Source organism: Pituophis catenifer, unplaced genomic scaffold (assembly GCF_029215685.1).
Source record: "Pituophis catenifer annectens isolate HBS135680 unplaced genomic scaffold, rPitCat1.0.hap2 SCAF_3, whole genome shotgun sequence".
In the NCBI taxonomy this organism is placed as follows: domain Eukaryota; kingdom Metazoa; phylum Chordata; class Lepidosauria; order Squamata; family Colubridae; genus Pituophis; species Pituophis catenifer.
This window is the reverse complement of record NW_027256883.1, coordinates 155,377,580-155,398,605: the sequence shown is the minus strand read 5'-3', so window position 1 is coordinate 155,398,605 and position 21,026 is coordinate 155,377,580. Positions and strand designations below refer to the sequence as shown.

The following is a 21,026-nucleotide window of genomic DNA, read 5'->3' as shown; positions in this document are numbered from 1 at the left end:
CAGATAGTCTCTAGTGATTACTTCTTAGCCTGTTATTATCAGCAATTCTACCAGATTTCTTCTTTATATGTTAGCAAATTAAGATATTTACTATGCCACTATGGTGAAAGGTGAAAGGATTTGCCGGTGACATCACTGTTGCCCGAGGAATGCCCAGTTGGGGCTCCTTTCGTGCCCCCATGAAGTTGTCCACCAAAGCAGTACCCATTTATCTACTCATGGTCGCCTGCTGTTGAACCACTCTGTCAGCAGAAGCTGGAGCGCATGATGGGAACTTACTCTACCATGTGACAGCAACCGGGTGTCAAACATGAGCCTGCTGATCATCAGCCCAGCATTCTAGCCTCATGAGCCACTATGTTCTTCAGTGTATTATACTGCAAGCAATAAAAAACACAATATATATTTGCTTAAAAAAAAATTCCATTGAAAGCCAGAGAACTCATTATGTTATATCTTGTTCGCCTTGGAGACTATAACTCTCATAATTTCCAAAGATTATGTAAACTGAAATTTTTGGAGATGGTAGTTTTACACATCTTGGTGACCACAAGTTTGGGGAATTGCCATTGTAACAAAGGATATCAAATAGTGTTTAGACCATAAAGGAAATTCCTTTACGTTCTATATACAAGAACTGATCCACTTTGGCATTCTTTTATTTATATAATGACAGGACAATGTAGAAGGTGGATGTTACAAGTGACCTAAAAATCCTTAGTTTAGCTATGATGCAATAGCCTCAAGGAGACTTGCCTGGTGCAAGGACACTTTATTTTCAATGTACAGTACTCAATGAATTAAACATTATTATATTTATTTCTGCTGCATTTACTTTTATTGCTAATTTATTGCTGCAGTATAAACAGTATAAACTGTTAACTTTCAAGGGGCCTTTAAAATATATATATATATATATATATATATATATATATATATATATATATATATATATATATATATATATATATATATGAGTATTTTATTGCTTGTTTTTTCCCATTTTACTATTTTTTTTCTTACAAGCTTGGTATTACAATTGTCAAGAAGGAAAGAAAAATACATAATACTAATACACATTTTAAAATGTCTAAGATAGTAGAGATAATAATTTTGTGGTTTTTTTAAAAAAATAAAAACACATAAGCAATAAAATAGGGAGAGATAGCTAGACAAATCTCAGATAACCAAACATTTGTTGCTAGATGGAAACACGTGCCTCCTGACTCCACAATTGAAATATATGGTACTACAACTCTCAGACCTTTCAACCAACATGTTAACATCTGCAAATTATAATTCAAGAGATTTAAAGGGTAGACAATAAGCACAGATTTCTGGAACAGCAAAGTGTAAGTATTCCTGGAAGGTTTTGGAATCATCGAACAGAAAAAAAAAATCTATCTCCAAGGCACTCTTGTTCCTATTATTGAGGTTTCTTTGCCGGTTTATAAATAGAGATGTTATACACACATGGCCTCCCAAAGAGACAACCATTTCCAGTGGTTGGGTCATAGTCACACATGAATGCCAGCTTCTCAATGCACTGAATAGAGTTCTAGGGAGAGCAGGATGCAAGTGTAAGGCAATTTAGAAAGAAAAGAATGAAGCAAAGTAAAAATCAATTCAGCCGAACTCTGCCAAGGCAGACAAGAAACAAAGGGTCAAAAGATAAACTAAGAAAAATAGTGTGATTGACACGAGCTGCAAGAAGGCTCTAGAAAACTATTGAAGGTGAATGAGAATAAAAATTGTCAGAGGAGAACAACTGTCTAAGCTACCAATATCATCAAGCCAGCTCATTCCATTTTACCATACCATATGGGGAATTATCAACTCTAGGAGTGATTATATTAATAAAGACTATTATATGACAACATTGAAAGTTATGCATCAGTTGAAATGCTTTTAAGAAGTCCTGCAGAGGGTACCAAATGAGCACCAAATTGAGCATGAAGGTTAAAATTATTTTCTTTCTTGAGATCAGAAAAGTAGCTTAGACGAGAAGAAGGCAGTTCTCCTAATCTCTCACTGAGGCCTCAGTAAAATAAATGTTACATAACTTACTATTCAGATGTTCAACATAAATAAATGTGAAGACTGGAGCATACTTCTGGGGATATAGCTGTTCCTCCCAAACGTGATTCCTATAATCATGGCAGGTGAAAGAAAAGCTGTCCTGAACATGGATTTGTTAACGGGAACTACCCATTATCACTGCAAATGTGTCTCAGTAATGCTAGTCCTTCTACAGAACAGGAGGTAGCAATCACTTTAGGAGGCAACACAGAAAGCCAGAGGAAGGAGTTAGGATGATGACTGAATAATACAACAAATATTGGCCCAAAGAATATGGAGGATTGAGTCAAGTGTTGGTCCAAGGATTATGGAGAGGTAATTAAGTCCCAATACCTGATAATGATTTTGAATATTAATATCTGTTCTCATTATATTAGACATACAAATGTATTCACAATGCCCATTTGACAGAATAAAATCACTCTGTAACTTTACAAAAAATAATGCCTTTTATGATAACCTGTTTTAGCCATTGGCATGATTGCATAAGGATTTTAAACCAAGTTGCTCTGCCTCCTAACATATTTTAAATGCTCCACCACACTCCCATACCAATAACCTTGTGATTGTGGTCCTTGATTTATCAGTGACATGAATGTGAGGAGATCCTTACTCCCTTGGCCAAAAACCACTGTGGTAAAAATAAATTAATAAAAATAAGTTTATTGAATGGCAAGGTCCAAAAGAATAAACATAAGCAAATATTCATTCCAGATTTTTCTACTCAGCAAGACAAGGTCCTAGAACTAAGATATAGGATAGATACAGTCATAGGGCGTTAGGAGGCAGGGCCTGTTTACAAGGTGAGTATGGGTATTTGGATCCCCTTGGAGCTTCAAGAAAATCTCTGAGAAACCATATATTATGAATCCCAGTATTCTACTGCTGGAAGTTTGAAAATAGAATTAAAAAGGGCTAGTTACATATCACTTTAGTACCAACTTTCTCCAAACAGTCCATTAAGACTTGAACTATCTAATCTGGCTTGCAGGAATCTAACATGTTTGCTCCCGGAGAGATTCCAGACAGTTACTTGTTATGAACAGGTAGATCTCAGACAGCTCCTTTTAAAAAATAATGCAACAATTTGAGAAAGTTATACTAAAAATCTGGCTGTCATTTGCAGAATAAATGGGCCAGTTCTGCCACCTATCTTGTGCATTTTCTTCTCTGGATTGTTGTGAAAAAAGAAAAAGAAAACCCAATGCTAAAAGCAGAAGCTTACAAATCGATTTGGTTCTGAATATCTTTAACACCGCTTTAAGCAAGATCTCGTGGTGGTGGTATCACTGGATAAAAGCAAAAACACACTTTCTGCATCTTTTGTGGGTATTTGGGGTCAAAGAGCTACACAGAGGCAACTGAGCCCAATTTACTTTCATATCCCAATCTGGAGATACTATCATTTGAAGATTACAGCAGAGCCCACGGGGAGAAGAATGATTAATTCAGTTCTTTTTCCCCACAGGGGACTTTCTAATCCTCCAGAGAAATGGAAATAGTTCTCAAAAATTAAATCTAAGTCTCTCCCGTCAAAGCCCTATCACCCTTTGCCATCTTTTGTGTGACCTATTTGCTAGGGTTTGCCTAGAGATAGGTCACTATTGGACTGTGTTAGAACTTACTATGCAATCCCAATGCTATTCCTGCTGCTGAACACAGATAAGAGGCATTTCTTAAAAGTAGCGAAGGTGGGAAATTGAATGGCAGTTCTTGATCAGACTGATCACATTGCTACAGGGTTTTGGAGGGATTTTTGTTAGGTGAAGCAAACGACAGGATAGTTTTCCTTGAATTTTTCTTTAATTGGTTATTAATTCAAAAGCTATGATGTCTTCATTTAGACTAGAGACTGTACTGCAGTCCCACCAAGACAGGGGCTTTAGGATTTGTCTACTGTCTATTATACTAGCAATACCTTAGAATGCAGAGCCACTGTGATTGGTATAGGCTGAATTGACATATTACACTATATATTGTTTGCTGACTATGATTTATGCAATGAACCAGAATTGGATGGCTACATACAACACTCAATGCTAAACTAAATAGACTTCAACATGATTTAATGCAACATGTGCATTTAGCCAGCTCTATCAAAAGAGATATTTTATTAGCTAAAATGAAGACGGAGTTTTGTTGGGAAAATCAGTGGCACATAAGTAAGCGCACAATGTTATGCCATAGCCAAACCCAATAGAAGCAATTCCCATGACGAATTTAAATGGGGAGAAGAAGAAGAAAATCAAAGTTCTGGTCCACGAAGACTTCTGCCTGAACAAGCAAGACAGGTAGAGAGCAGAATAGAGGAGAAAACAGGGGAAAGAATAGAGATGAAAGAGAGACAAATGACCTCCTGGAATTGTGATATGATTCAAGGCCATCAATCAACAGAGAAGTGTGAATTAGTCAATTGGGGGTTAAAATAAAATTGAAATGGCAAGCCACACCATGTGGTTCTTTCTCTTATGGGACTTACAATATGCAAACTATAATATATCCCATTAGATCTAGGATTTGCTTTTTCATGGGGGATGAGAAGGGAAATTGGGAATGGTGATGGTTTTATGCCAGTGTGCTCCTGAGAATGAAATTGCTCTGTGGGATTTGCAATGTAGGTTTGTCTCCTGGGATCAGTCTCTGCAGGTATCCTGGAAGACTTTGGGGTTAGAACAGAGAATGATAATAAATTCTTATTTATATTTCTGAGAATATGATTTTCTCAAAAAAAAAAGTCTAAAAAGTGATCTGGAAAACCATCTCTTTATAAGAAGCTATACTAGGAAGTAGAAATAGACACAAATTATTCCCTTGCACTTCAGCGAAAACTGTCATATGAGATAGAATCTGAAGTTACAAAATGTAAGATTCATTAAATGTCACTTCTTTAACCTGATGTTCTTCAGATAACGTGGACATCAACTCCCATATTTCTCAGGTGGTATAGAAAATGGCATGTGGAGAATATTGAGTTAAGAAGGAATGATCTGATAGAAGACACTGTCCATTCTCCAGGTGGATTCAAACTTAGTTTCACTTATTTTTCCCAACCAGATGGAATGAGGATATGTGCTAAAAATACATAAACCACACATGCTGTTTAGAATAAATTTTCATTTCACGCCACTTGATTTAACTTAATTTTGTGCAAAAAACCAGACCACCCCAACGATGCCCTTGAAGTGATGTCCCGGTGCCTGGAGGCCATGCGGATCTGGATGGGGAGGAATAGGCTCAGGCTCAACCCATCCAAGACCGAGTGGCTGTGGTTTCCAACGTCCCGATATAGTCAGTTGGTGCCATCACTGACTATTGGGGGCAAATCATTGGCCCCCACGGAGAGGGCGCGCAACTTGGGCATCCTCCTGGATTCACGGCTGTCTTTAGAAGAGCACTTGACGGCTGTGACCGGGAGAATTTTTCATCAGGTTCGCCTGATTCGCCAGTTGCATCTCTTTCTGGATCAGGACTCATTACACACGGTCACTCATGCCCTTGTCACCTCCCGCCTGGACTATTGCAACGCTCTCTACATGGGGCTCCCCTTGAGGAGCACCCGGAGGCTCCAACTGGCGCAGAGTGCGGCCGCGTGGGTGGTAATGGGAGCGACATGGCGTTCCCATATAACACCCCTCCTGCGCGAGCTGCACTGGCTCCCGGTGGTCTTCCGGGTGCGCTTCAAGGTTTTGGTTACCACCTTTAAAGCGCTCCATGGCTCAGGACCTGGGTACTTGCGGGACCGCCTACTACCACCAATAGCCTCCCACCGGCCGGTACGCTCCCATAGAGAGGGGCTCCTCCGGGTGCCGTCAGCCAAACAATGCCGACTGGCGGCCCCCAGGGGGAGAGCCTTCTCTGTGGGGGCACCTACGATCTGGAACGAGCTCCCCCCAGAGATACAGAGGGTCCCGGATCTGCACACCTTCCGCCACGCTTTAAAGACCTTATTATTTCACCAGGTGGGCCTGGCCTAATTTTCTCCCTCTTTTATAAAAGATTTTTAATTTTTAAATATCTTTTAGTATTTTATATATTCAATTTTAAAATTTGGTTTTAAATAGTTTGGGGTTTTAATTTGTCTGGGCCAAAATTATTTAATTTGATTTTAATTCTACTTTTAAATTTTGTATGTATGTGTTTTATTGTTTGGCTGTGCACCGCCCTGAGTCCTTCGGGAGTAGGGTGGTATAGAAATCAAATAAAATAAATAAATAAAAATGTAATGAAAACCCAAATGTACCCAAAAACCACTTTTGGATTTTATTTCTTTATGATATGAGAGCCCAAGGTTTCAGTTTTGCTATTCTTCTTGCTCATCTGAACTGATGCTTGCTTTAAATTAGATTATGATTAGCTGAAAGTGAGCTATAATTATCCAGCTCCACTATATTTTATTTTCTCACCACCATCAACAAATCCATCCGGATGTCAAAAAGGGTCCTAAAGTTATAAAAAGGTTAATATAATAGCCTCACAAAAATATACTATAGCAGAAAATTAAAGTGCAAAGGTGATATTTCTTTCAGAAGAAAAGAAATAGCTAAAACAATACCATTAGGAAGTTGATTCAACAGTTCAGTGAAATTCCCAAGGAAGTTGTAATTAAAAAGTTGAAATATCATGTTCATATCACTAAAATGCAAGTGCCTTGAACTGTGAGATGGGTGGCCAATAAATTTAATAATAATTTTAAAAAACAGTGTAGAATAGCCCAGCCTTGTTCTACAATCAGCTCCATAATTTACTCTTACTTGATTATTTTTTCTCCCATGTAACGCAAATAAAAAAAAAAGTCTAAGATTGAAAGGATTTAAAAGTAAGTAGACATTACTTTCCAACTTTATCACAGGTACTACTACTTTAGTTAATGTCACTGATACAGTAAGCAATAACAGCAGACTACAACTAATAGTACTTCTAACTAGATATCAACTATCAGAATACAAGTACATCTGAGCTGCTTAACAGCATTGTCATTAACTATAAATATTTTATCATTATGTAAATGATTGTAACAAACAGTCACTGTTATAGGTCAAACAGAAATGGTCCTATCAAAATAAAACAAAGCAACAGCAAAGGACTTTATTTTCTAGGCATATAACACGTTGTTTTTCTCCCCCAAAACCGGCAGTGTGAACATTTCACAAAAACCAGTCAAAGAACTGACTATTAACTATCCACTCCTGTCCATTCTTATTCAGAGATCTCAATCTGTGGTGGGTTGCTACTGGTTCTCCCCGGTTCTTGCGAAACAGTAGTGGAAATTTTGAGTAGTTCAGAGAACCGGTAAATACCACCTCTGACTGCCCCCCACCCCAATCTATTTGCTGCCTCCCAAGTCCCAGTTGATCGGCTAGAAGGAAAAAAATCAGGGCTCACTTGACAAAGAAGAGAAAAAGAAAACAAGACACCGTAGCTTTAAATTGAGAAGCCAAGAAGCCTCCCAACAGATCGGCTAGAACCGATCCGCTCCTTGTAAATTGCTCGGTGGTGGTAGATTGGCAATTGAGGCCAAGCTGCCTGAAAGCAGTTTCCAATGCTCTTGGTGGTAGCAGAGCGACAAAAAACTGTTTAAACTCTTGCCGCGGCGCTTCAAAGGGCCGCCCTACAGCTGATCAGCAGTAAAAGACAGTGTGGTGGTAGACCAGTGCACTCCAAAAACAAATGGGTAGACCAGTATGGCTCTGCAAGCAGTTAAAAGCCTGATAGACCAGTACCTCTGCTAAATCCTAAAGAATTGTTTGTCATATGACCATCAAACCACGCCCACAAAATAAGCCATGCCCACAGAACCGGTAGTAAAAAATTTTAGAACTCACCTCTGATATCAATGCATTCATAAAATATTTATCTCTCTCTCATAATAATAGAATCTGGAATCATCCAATAATGATAATCCGTTATGAATGCTTAAGAAATTAAGGGTATATTCTAAACTGTGTTTTAATTACAGATTATTAATAGATAACTAAAATAATCTGGGTTTAGTTTTACATGAATGTATAGGTAGAAAGAACATACTAAGCTAGAACCACTCAAACCTTATTATGGCTCATTATGGATATGTATATTCAACTGGAAGGGACGCGGTGGCTTAGTGTGTAAGACGCTGAGCTTGTCGATCAAAACGTCGGCAGTTCAGCGGTTCAAATCCCTAGTACAGTGTAATGGGGTGAGCTCCCATTACTTGTCCCAGCTTCTGCCGACCTAGCAGTTCGAAAGCAGGTAAAAATGCAAGTAGAAAAATAGAGACCACCTCTGGTGGGAAGGTAACAGCGTTCTGTGTGCCTTTGGTGTTTAGTCATGCCGGCCACATGACCACGGAGACGTCTTCAGACAGCACTGGCTCTTCAGCTTTGAAACAGAGATGAGCAGTGCCCACTAGAGTCGGGAATGACTAGCACATATGTGTGAGGAGAAACTTTACCTTTACCTTTTATATTCAACTGGAGTTATGGCTTCTAACACAGACACTTTTAAAAATGGTAATATTACTAGTACCTATTAATCATGGTGTTTATATATTGTCCTCAGTATGAGAAATCTCTTAATACCTCTGAGAGATGTTATTGAACTCAGTCCTATTTGGGGGCATCTCATACAGATTACATTTATCATTGTGAGAACAGAAAGCTGTTCAGTACAGTTCTTAACAGAGGTTACTACTAGACAGGAGTGTTAACACTTTTTTCATGGTGCCATATATAAAAGTCTGTGTGTTGTTCAGCTAAAATAAGTGATCTAGGCTCAGAAACAAAGTTTTAAGGACAGTGCTTCCAACAGCATTTAAATCTATGTGCTTTTCTAAGCTGTTTTCTACGAGTCAGAGTAGATTCATCAAAATACATATATTATATACCCTGAACTTACACCTTTGCTGTATTATTAAGTAGAAAATCATATGTAACTGGATTTCAATTTGGATATATGCTACCAAAATTTTATGAAAATATATCTATCCATTTTGTGCCTCTGTTAACTTTCATGAGGAAGGTGTGGATTTACTCTGATTCTTCATCAGTCTTTAGAGTACTAATGACGCACAAGAAGCAAATCCCCAAGAGACAGTAAACCCAGTGGTTTATTGTAGATGGAAAACCACCATCTTCCAGTCCTTCCATTCATAAACAAGTCAAGCATGCAATATTGTTGCTGACAAGCACGTTTCTAATATACATCTCCAGGCTCATGTTTGTGTTGTAAGAATGTAATGCTTTAGTTTTAAAAAATGCAAACAATCATAACTACTCTCAGTCATTTTCTTCCATGCTTTATTGTTTTCCTACCCGTTTAACATAATTTTGTCCTACCATTCCATAATAATTCCCAAATCAGGGTAAACATAATTATCTACATTTCCCTTCTATGATACTTAGAGAGAAACCAACTTCTAAAGTGCACAATTCACAGTCCTTGACTGGCTAGTATGAACGAAGAAGGCCATTCCCTTCCATTCTTATAATGGCTGTATAAGATTAGAGCCATTTCATATAATCTTATATAGGAATGCATTCCAGCTGTAGCACAGTCTTATCAGCTGCAGGGTTTGTTTTGTCAGCAGACTCATTACCGAAGGAGTAAAAATACTCATTCAGTAATATGTTACTAAACTTAGTTTAAATCCTATTTACTTCCACACCTAATACTAGTCTACTGTATAAGGCAGTGTTGGCGAACCTTTTTGACCCCAAGTGCCGAAAAGGGAGCACGCACGCAGGGGAGCAACAGAAACCGGAAGAGCAGCTCTCCAGCGTGCACACACAGGTGCGCCGGAAACCGGAAGAGCAATTCCCCGGCGTGCATGCACGTGCCAGGAAGCTGAGCTTCCAGTTTCTGGTGCACATGCGCACGTGAAGACCAACTGGCTGGTGCACATGTGTGGGCGGGAAACTGGAAGCTCAGGCATGCCAGGGAGCTGCTCTTCTAGTTTCCAGTGCTCCCACATGTGCAAAGACCAGTTGGCCAGCACGCAAGTGCATACCAGAACCTGGAAGGTCAACAGGTTGTGGCTGGCGTGCCGGAGAGATGGCTCTGCATGCCATTTCTGGCATGCATGCCATAGGTTCGCCATCACGGGTATAAGGTTTGTTTTATAGCAATGTTTGGACTCCCTAACTAGAAAGTTTCAACTATAGATGTCAACCATAGATTTATCTAGATTACAGTCATGCACAGTGATTAGAAGCAGAACCTCCAAAATTTCAGACTGGAATTTTTTCTAGGGCTAATCCTGATGGCCATAAAGTGGCAGAAAGATGGTGCAGTTCCAAATCATCCCCATTTAAAATTTAAACTAAAATGTTCAAGCATGCAATTTTAAGCAACGGAGGCTAACAAATGTAATGGTTAGAGACAGTTTCCACACAGAGATAAGATGATTCTGTTCCTGAATTTCATTCAAATTCATACATATGCAGCTATGAATGTACCTTGGCATACAAGAGATGACGGTGTTTCCCCTGGATGGACACGGGCCGTAATAAACACTACTTTCTGTTCTGCTCCGGGACGAAGATTCACTGTTGAAGAAAGAAAGAGAGGTTTTTTTTAAAAAAAAAAATCATGAAATTGACATTCTTTTTCCTATGTTTATCTGACCTTAAATAAAGGAACTATGGATTTTGAGAGGTAGGGCTGTTCCTGAGTGCCTTTGTTTTGTGTATTTCTTGTTGCCTTGTTTCTTGCTTTTTCCAATGAGAAAATTGAAGAATAAGCAAGATTTCAAGCAACTGCTCTTATGAGTCAAAGCCCTTCAACTAAGACAGTTTTTCTTGACTAAGATTAAGCTTTTCTTCCTAAAGAAATTCAAGGAGTTTAGAAAACTGTTGAGCCATAGAACCAAGATATAGAACTTCGGGGTGGGGGGTGGGGAATGTCTTTGGCAAGCCAGATAAGAAGCTTTATGGGACACAAATGGTCCATAACAAGACATTCCCCATTATTGGTTTAGTCCAGGGGTGTCCAACTTTAAGACTTGTGGACTTCAATTCCCAGAATTTCCCAGCCAATTAAAAGACTGCCCTTGATAATCTTTCCTATATTGGATTTACAAAAAAGGCTTGTTAAAGTTTGGAAGAATTTTGTGAGGAGAAAGAAAAAAAATCAGGTTCTATGAGCTTTTTTTTTTTAATTTTTCAAAGGAAATACATGGCTTTGGATCCGTGGAAATCAAGATTCAGTCCTCAGTTCCAACAAATTTCTTAACACTGATGAACACACAACAGGATATTTTTTGAAAAACAGTCATATGCCATGCTTGATCAGCCCACACAAGGGGTCAGCAACCTGCAGCTCTGGAGCCTCATGTGGCTCTTTCATCCCTCTGCTGCGGCTCCCTGTCGCTGGTCAGCTCCACAATTGATAGCGCTTTTGGTTAGGACAGGTAGAGGAAAAAGGATGCCGCACTAGGAGGAGACTATGGTGGGGGAACCGGACTTCCGGTCCAGAATTGAACAGGGGGCTTCCGGTTAGGACCTTTGTGGCTCTTTGAGTGTTTAAGGTTGCCAACACCTGGCCCACACTAATATAAGTACACAAACATATACCCAGCAATTACCAAGGGGTTCTTCTGCTTTAAGAAGTAATTTTGGATTTAATTAGCAGAATTAAAAGAATACTTTATTTTACCAAGTGTGGTTAGACACAAGAAGTACAAAGACACAACCAGTACAAATTCTGATCAGTTTATTGTATAATTTTTTAATCCTTTCCCCAGTTTTCAAATTTAAATATTCAAATAATTTTTAACTTTTAAAAGTTTTCATCACAATCAGTCCTTCTTGTATAAAAGAAACAAACATATTTTCACTGGCTTTTTCAATCTTGTATGCTACCTTTAAATGAAAAGAAGAGAAGGGTTGATCAAATGGAGGATGCATAATTGTAATAAAAGAATAACACATATGGCCCCAGAGGGACCTTCATTAATTGGTGGCTAGAAAACAGAAATTCCTTTGCTCTGAAGATGAGCCAGATGCAAATAGTGAAAGGCAGTAACCTTCCCTGAAGGACACAAGGAGCAAGGAGTCAGCTGTGCTAATAGATAAGAAATCCTGATGGATCATATTTCTCTAGCAACAACAGTGCCCACCTTTTGTGTTTACCTTCTGACTAGCAATGCCCACCTTTTGGGTGTGTTCTAACTGTGTTAGTCAATGAAACTATATTAATCCATGAGGTCATGATTTTTTTATTGTCCTGATTATAACCCTTTAAAACTCACGGCCTTAGAACAAATCCCTGCACCTGGTTTCAAAACTTTAATTTCAAGTATCCTTTTTTTCTGGGGCATAAAGATATTCAAGAAATTTTAATTGATTTAGTTGAATAATTAACTGGCTCACATGCCAGGTTCAAGGAATTCATAGCTTCCTGGGACAACAAGGTAAAGAACAACAAAAATATTGTTATCAAGAAATAGCATTCAGGGGAAAAATAAACAATATGATATTTTGCCTTGTGTTTACTGTTGCTGGCGCATTGGGGAAGAATTCACATCCTTTATTTACTTGAGAGTTAGATAACAAATCCTTTCTATTTTGGGACAATAGCTAGAAAGAAAGATAAGAAATGTGATAGGTAGATGCAGGACTGTACAAGATTATTTTTAAAACTTGGAAGGATTGGGGGAAGAAAGAAGGGGGAAAGGGAAAACTGCACCATCACTATTCACTTCACTAATATGAAACGTAGCACATCAATAACAAAGCTCAGGTTGTCTAGCTGTCAGAAAAAAAATTGAATTATGATCTTTCATTAAAAGTTGGAAACAGGAAGAATCATTTAACTTATTTTGGGTGGGCTAGGACATCATACAGTATGATAACTGAAAGGTAACATTGGAGAATCCAGTCATATAAACAACAATAATATCACCATATGTGTAAGTACATTATACTGATTTTGCATTCATTATATGCCACGTCATTTGCTATCTTAGAACAGGCATTCTGTGATGTCTTCTGTTTGCTGCTGAAATGATGGAAAGTTGAGCTACTTACTACCATTTCATATTAATTTGGCAGCCTGAAAATTAGAAAAGTCGTTACAATGATCTAATTTAAGCTCTTGATGTGTATGCAGCTGACCTAATAGACAATTGATTTTCTTTCCTTTTGGTTCTGCTGACCGTGGGGGAAAAATGCAAATTGGGCATTGTATTTGCATGCTAATTTTATTGCACCCTTGTGTCTTCATAAGAAGATAAAAGTTTGTGCTAATAAAAATAAAACATTTCTGGTTCTAATACAGGCAAATATTCATGCAGGCAGGTAACAAATTGGTTTGTCATTTAGTAAAACATAGAGAATGCAATAATCATCTTTAGGCAAAACAGACTGGAGCTTTTGCTTAGCTTTTAGCTTTCATTTGCAAAAATCACTTTAATGTACAGCAGAATTTTCAAAACAGGGTAATAAGAAATTAGCACAACTGTTGCCTCGTTCCTAACTACATAGAGTACATAGTTATTCAATTCTTATGGTTGGCCAGAGGAAAGGATTATAGGGAAACATAATCAATTTACAGAATTTTATAGACATCTGCAATTTATAGATTAGGGGGTATTTAGAAGTGCATTGTACTCATAGGAATTATTCTTACGTCAACATTTTGAATGCATCTCATATATCACTGTGATAATGCCAATCACAGAGCAGGCATATGATTCCTTTGTTTCACTGTGTTTCCTTCCTTTTGTGCATTTGCATTATCTAACATTTTCCAAGAGTACATAACGTGATGAACTACGATGGTGCTTTAAGTAGCCTGGGACCAACAGCCTGAGATTGCCAGTAAAAATCGGTTGACCTGTTTTTGATCCAGGAACAACAAAAGAGCACCTGTATTTCTAAGCATCACATTACTCCCAACCTCCCTCTAACATGGTCTATAACTCCTCTGCTTCTTCCCTCGGCTGAACGTCCTTGGCGCAGAGGAGGGAAACCGTGCAAACAATTTCAGCATTAATACTTGACTGCATTTTCAACTTAATAACCTGGAGAAAGGATGCTCTTGTCAAGCAAAAGGCCAACAATATCTTTTGCTTTTTGGTCTGTTTGTTTGTATGTGTGTGTGAGAGAGAGACAGAGAGAGAGAGAGAAAGGTAGGAGAGAGGGAAGGGAGGGGGAGGGAGAATTGTTATCAAATATAGAAAGTCAAAAATGGCAAAACAATTTTGAGTGAGAGGATTTTCTCCTCTTCCACTCTCGATTTGTTTGTTTTTAATCAGCATGAAGTCTTAGAAGCAAACATTTCTGCCTCTCTGCTTTTTGACACTGTCAAGCCCAATGGCCCTACAAGGAGAGAGAATTAACTAGCACAGAAAGGCCTCTATGTTTATGCCTTCCCATCACAAGCCGGCTTTTGCATTTAGATTAACCATAGGTATCTGCATTTTTTTTTTAATATGGGCACCACGAAATGGAATAGGAAACAGGAAGATGAGTGGCATGTTATTTGATTCCAAAAGGCAAGATTACAGTAATACACAATTAAATGAGCAGAAAGTGGTATTTAATGTCACCTGCATGCATTCTTACTGTAGCATGAAGTTTAGCAGACAGGTCTTTCCTTCGGCTGCTCTTTTTGCCTCCTTCCCTCCATTTCTATTTATAAGACAAGTATAGATAAAGCTCTGTGCCCCTAAGAGTGCCAATGCTAAGAATAAATGGAACATCAAATATGTCTCCTGAAAGGCATACATCATCTTGTTAAATTTGTCGGATAATCCCAGAATGCTAGAAACAATTCTCAATATCTCCAAAATGTATGTGTCCTACAAATAATATGTGGTATAAAATGAGGGAGGAAAAATGCCTCAAAAGGAGATTCAGGGTATACAATTCACTATCCCACCCCCTATAAACACACACACACACACACACAGAGAGAGAGAGAGAGAGAGAGAGAGAGAGAGAATGATACAATAGTATCATTTTTATTTCAATTACTCTTGCTGTTAAACACTTAATCACAAAGGAGATCTGGAAACATCAATATTTTAGGTGTGCCTTGATATTTATAAGTGTTTTCACTGTTTTCGGGATGTGTTTTTAGTCTTCAGTTGCTAATGTAAATTGTATGTGCATAACAGAGAGAGAATTTAATACAGGATGGCTATACATTCAAATGTGAAGCAAAGAGCCATTTGTCTCAGCAAAAAGCTGTATGCCACACAAGCAATGTATGAAGATGAGATGAAGAGCTGCCACAATTTGTGTTGATGAGACATTTCACATCTCAGCTTGCTGTGGCCAGTAAACGGCAGAGGCCCTGGGCACACAAAGAAGCCTCTTCTACCTACTGTAAGTACCAGTCAAAGCAGGAAAAGCATTTTTAAAAATGGCTGCATTGCTCTTAACAGCAAGAAGAAAATGTTGCTTTATGAAGCACACTCACAGGGATTATTCATTTGTAGAAGAGAATCCTCTGTCTCCTTATATATCTCCATTAGAGGATGCATGATTTGGAAGTTCTTTGGGCCTTCTGCAGCCCTGCACTTCTCTGCTGTTCATTAAAGTCCCCTGATTTCTTTTAGGTTAATGCAAGGGGGGGGGGAGAGTGTCAGGGCTATAAGGAATCTATTGGTTAAAACTAATATAACTCTTAAAGCAACAGCATCTTTTTTTACCCGCCTGGAAAAAAATTTAAGTCTATTTTAATGAAAGCAGCATTGCTCAAGGGAAGTCCAAAGCTGTCCATTCAGATCATTTTCAAAATGTGCACAGCTAGCTAATCTGCATAACATTCATATGCAAAGGCAGTTTATTGCTGAATGCCAATTTCTAAGCACTAATAGCAGGAGAAAGCAACTGGCATTAAGTCATTGTGTTATTATGGGAAACAAAATCTGGATCTGATGGATATTTGGTTTAATCCAGCTGAGCTTTTCTTCCCAGCATCTTATGTCCTCATAGGATGATGATGATGATGATGATGATGATGATGATGATGATGATTTAAAACTTTATTGCAACCATATGAGTTTTAGCAAAACAAAATCACACTTATCAACTCTAAAAAATATAATCAGGGGACTTGTTCCATCAACAAAACATAAACAGAAGCTCAACTATACATAAGGTACTTAAAACGTAACAATCACCAGCAGATAAAGTATAAGCTTGATGATAAAATATAAGCCAATACAATTTAGCCAGTATAATGTTGGAACAAATCATTTCCTCGCTGAAATTGCACATCACACCACTTTGTTTATTTCTATAGGTAAATTTTGCAAAGTAAAACTCTCAACTATATTGATATAATGAGGATTATCTCTGTTAATTTATGGAATATTCAGTCATGTTGGGAAATGCAGTCCAACATATCTGAAAAGGGCAAGATTGGCAAAGATTCGGTTAACTAATCAGACATTATTTTATAAAAGTTGGATTTCTTTTACTCAGAAATGTTTTTTTTTCCACTTTAGAGTTTAATAAGCTCATCAACTCTTAACACAAAATATCAAGAAGCCTTAATTAGAAACTCAATATGAAATAAAGATTCTGATGAGTCCATTATTATGCATAAACATATAAGTACAAAGTAGCAGAGAATGAAAAACATTGAATTGTACACCTTGAAACAAAAGAAAGCATATTTCTACAAAGTAAATTGTAAATTGTGTTGTGTTTTTTTTTTTAAAAAAAATGCCAGCCTGGGGAGAGCTTTTAATTAAAATCAAAGACAAGTTTAATTGTCTATGGGAAAAAATAATCTAACCCAGCAAGAACTAAATTTATAAAATAAATGCATGCTGAAGCCCTAGGGCCTTAGTCTCAACCATCATTTATTTAAGAGATGGGATATGTTGGTAGAAAAAACACTATTAATGAGAGTTTGTATACTTACCTCTGTGAATGCATAAATTAGCATGGTTATATGTTTGCCAGCTCTTGGTACATGGAATTTTTTTTCTTCTTTGGCCACAAAGAGAGATAAGAATTTTGATACCAAGCAATTGTATCCCTGCCTGCAATTGCTGCTGTCTGTACTAATTTATACTGCAAAAGCATTCTCTGTGTAGCTAGTTTGGCTGTTTATATCTGTGAACTCTGCTAAATAAAAATGGTCAGTGGTGCTGAACACTAAGGGAAAAGAATATAAATGATTCCTACAGTGACAAACTCTTGCCTTAACCTATCTCTCTGGGCTGTTGTGACAAAAAAAGGGGAGAAGAAATCATGTGTACTAACTTGAGCCTCTGAGAGAAAGTGTAGGTTCACCTTCATTTTACAAAATAATTAATCAATGGTATTTTCTTGCGGAAGCCATTCATCTTGGGACAGTTGGCTTTATGCAGTCTTCCTTGTTGTGTCCATCAGTTTTGATGAACAGGTTGAACTGATTTGATAAGTGGACTAAAATGCCACCATGCTATTTGCAAGAGACAGAAAATGTTAGTTCAATCACTTCAATACTTCCAATTTCAGCAAAGCAGACTTCCTCTTTCCTCAATACCTAACCAGTTTCTCTTTCCAGGATGTTACTATGCATGGAAACTGGCTGTGTACCGATTGGATTGAATTGAGTTACATTTTACAACAAGGTGTTTGATGAGATACGGTATATCCTTCTTGCTCTACCCTCATATGATCTCCAAATCTTTTTTTTTTCCCGAATGAGTAGGAGACTGAGCAAATTTGGGATGTTAATAGAATATCTGGGAAGGGAAGCCAGATTTATGAAAGGGATTCTGTTTTATGAATGAAAATATATTTCCCAATCATAAGGTGTAGATCAGATCAAATTTGCACAGAGGAACATCAAATCTTGTATCCAAACCTTGACATAACTTAATAGTTACAGGCACATTGATTTATTGCAGCTTTGTCTTTGATTTACATAATCTTTTTTAAAAATGTACCCTGTTTCCCCCAAAATAAGACATCCCCTGATAATAAGCCCAATCGGGCTTTTGAGCGCATGGCAATAAGGCCAAGCGCTTATTTCAGGGTTCAAAAAAAATATAAGACAGGGTTTTATTTTTGGGGAAACACAGTATTTATCCTCATTTATGAGCCTTCTCATAAAACTATAATCCTACAGCTGTGTAGAGAGAAGGGTTTCCCTTTTTCTTAATTTTGATCTCTCTTTATAAAACCGTTCTTGTAAGCTACAGAAATCTGCATGCTGAATAATACAGCAGAAGAATATTAATGATGTCCCTGCACATGAAAAGCTTTATTTTTTTCACAGACATAACAGCCTACCTCAGATTCATTGTAGCTTTTAGCATTTCTCCGGTGTAATTTTTGGTATATTTCAAGAATACATTTCTTCAGTTGATAATCACAAAGCAATTTACTAATATTGGTATTGGAGCATGCACAGATCTTTGCATAGTGGCACAAAGTAGATGTAGCAAGAACAATAAGAAAATTAACAATAGTACAATTTAGAAGGAGAAAGGCAAGGCTGTTATCCTAGCCTAGAAATCAGGGACATACAGAGGACATGCATATATCTATAGCTCCAGAAATATCCTGTCCTGCCAATATCAGTCTGAAGGTAGCATATTCTCCCTTGTTCTCTATTCCAGGAAGTGGACTCAATCCCAGTCTCTCTGGGGCAATTATCTTTGGGGTATTTTTTTTAATGTTTGGATATTTTCAATTTTCTGTTCTTTGCGGTCAGTATTCATCTGCTACATTTCCCCCCTTTTGAAGAGCAAGCTTGGTAGCACAGTGGACTAATGCACTGTTATTAACATCTGCTGCTTGCAATTACTGCAAGTCCAAATCCCACCTGGCTCAAGGCTGACTCAGCCTTCCATCCTTTCAAAGGTAGGTAAAATGAGGACCCAGATTGTAGGGGGCAATAAGCTGACTTTGTATAAATATACATAAGTATGAAGGCTATTGTTTAACGCATTGTAAGCTGCCCTGAGTCTCCGGAGAAGGGCGGCATATAAATTAAAGCAAAAAAAAAAAAAAGCTGTACTATATAAGAATTTTGTAGAGAGATTCAAAACAAAGAGTATACAAATCACCTTTACTGGTCAGCTCTTGTCCTAAGGTTTTAGAGATGGATGGAGTAGAGTGAACATTGACACAAAGAGGGAAAAGAACATTCTTTTCCCAAAGACCAAGTTCATACTGCCCTGGCCATCTCTTCTGATGAGAATGATCCCAAAAGTTCAAGAAGCCAAAGCATGAATCTCTGAACTTTGCATCTTATATTTTATTTTTATTTTTCATGCTCAGACATCTGTGTTGAAAGGAAAGGGAAGTCTAAGAAAGTAATGGGTGACTATAATTAATGTTATCCTTAAAAAGAGAGAGCTGAAATGTTTAAAAAGTTACAATCAAATGGTCATAGGAAAAGTGTAGATGATTTTTTAAAAGAGAGGTATGCAGTTGTATAATGAATAGTACTGTGTAAACTGTATTTAGTTCGATCTCCCTTTCTTTTATCTTATGACTTTTATATCCTTGGATTACTGATGCTGGAAGGGAACAGTATGATGGGGATATATGTCTCTAGGTATAACATACACTATTTGTCAGATATTGCCTGCATATGATGCACCAGAGACTAGAAGGGGTTAAGTCTTTACAGACATCACATGTGACTATATCAGCCAATGAAGTCTCTTATTGGACTCTTACCTAGAAACCACTTGGATATCTTCCCTTTTTTTTCTCTCTTTCTCTCATCTATCTCTCAGCGAGACAACACGTGAACTTCTCTCTCCTCTCAACATCTGAGTCATACAGTTAGGGTAAAAAAATGTAACAGGACACCCTGTTCATTATCGTATGCATGTATATATTTGTAAATAATAAAAACAATTTTTTGAACCTGAAGCTGTATTGACCGAATAACTTCCTCATAGAACCAAACGAGCACGACCATCATATATCTGATACTACTTTGAATGAGGAAACTACTACTTTGAATGAGGAAAAATTTATACTGACCAATCCACCTATGATTTAAAGTGTGAAAATCTGTCAGAGCATAGTCACCCATGAGATAATACAATGCCAAATACTTTCACCAAGAAAAATCTAAATATTGCTACTGTGATTAGCAGTGTCAAGAGGACATGAAGCTATCCTTCATGACTTCTACGTAGAAGAATGCTTGAACTTTTTCTTCATCCGACTAGATAGAATGAAGAAAGTAAGAATATATTAATATTCCTTGATCCTAAAGTGTATTTTTCTTACTTATATTTTTCTTTGAAAACAGCCATCAGATTTGTTCTCTGGATAGATGAAAGCACAAACATTTCTAACAGCTTTGATAAGGAGACAGGTTCTGTTGTTTTCCATTTAAACAGCCCTGGGTCATCTCTCAAGGTCATGAAGGAAAAAAATGACCTTTGATGGTTTGGTGCCAATGTGTCATAAAATGAAGCTCATAACAAGCACACAGAAAATATTCCACTTTCCTACACTTGAGTTGAAAATACAGCACTTCAGCTGAATGCAAATAGCTCGATGGCTCAGGTTTATATGAAAATGCAATCAAAAACTGAGCATCTAGACAAAACAAATAAAATATAATAATAAAATATAATTAATGAAATATTATTGAACAGAGACCTAATGTATATGAGCCTTATAGTAAATACATGCAAACAGACATTATCATAACAGGGCTGAACACTGTGTTTTTAAAGGATCTAAGTTTTAAAAATGCAATTTTTATACTGGAGCAATTTATATCTGAAGAGTGTTCTTTCCTATTGAGATCTTCATTGACTTGTATAAAACTACAGCTTTTAATCTCCAATCCCCACTGGCATTTTCATATAAGCACTGGAAATGCTATTGGGCTTTAGAGATTTAATTTAATGAAGGCAAAAAGTATTTCTATTAAAGTGTATAATTTTTTTCCAGCATAAGATCTTGAGAGGAGCCAGACAAACTGGATTATTTCAAGTTCTAGAGGAGAAAAAAAAAATCTAGCTTCCCCATGCTCCTTCAAAGCTG

At 37.5% G+C, this 21,026-nt stretch overlaps 1 protein-coding gene across 1 annotated transcript in view; it reads right to left on the bottom strand.

The window, feature by feature from the left end:
- BEND5 (BEN domain containing 5) overlaps positions 1–21,026 on the bottom strand; it is an 840,737-nt gene that overhangs the window by 217,890 nt on the left and 601,821 nt on the right. Inside the window, exon 7 of the mRNA XM_070939557.1 lies at positions 10,512–10,601. Coding sequence (XP_070795658.1) covers positions 10,512–10,601 — 90 coding nt within the window. The remainder of the gene's footprint in view (positions 1–10,511; positions 10,602–21,026) is intronic.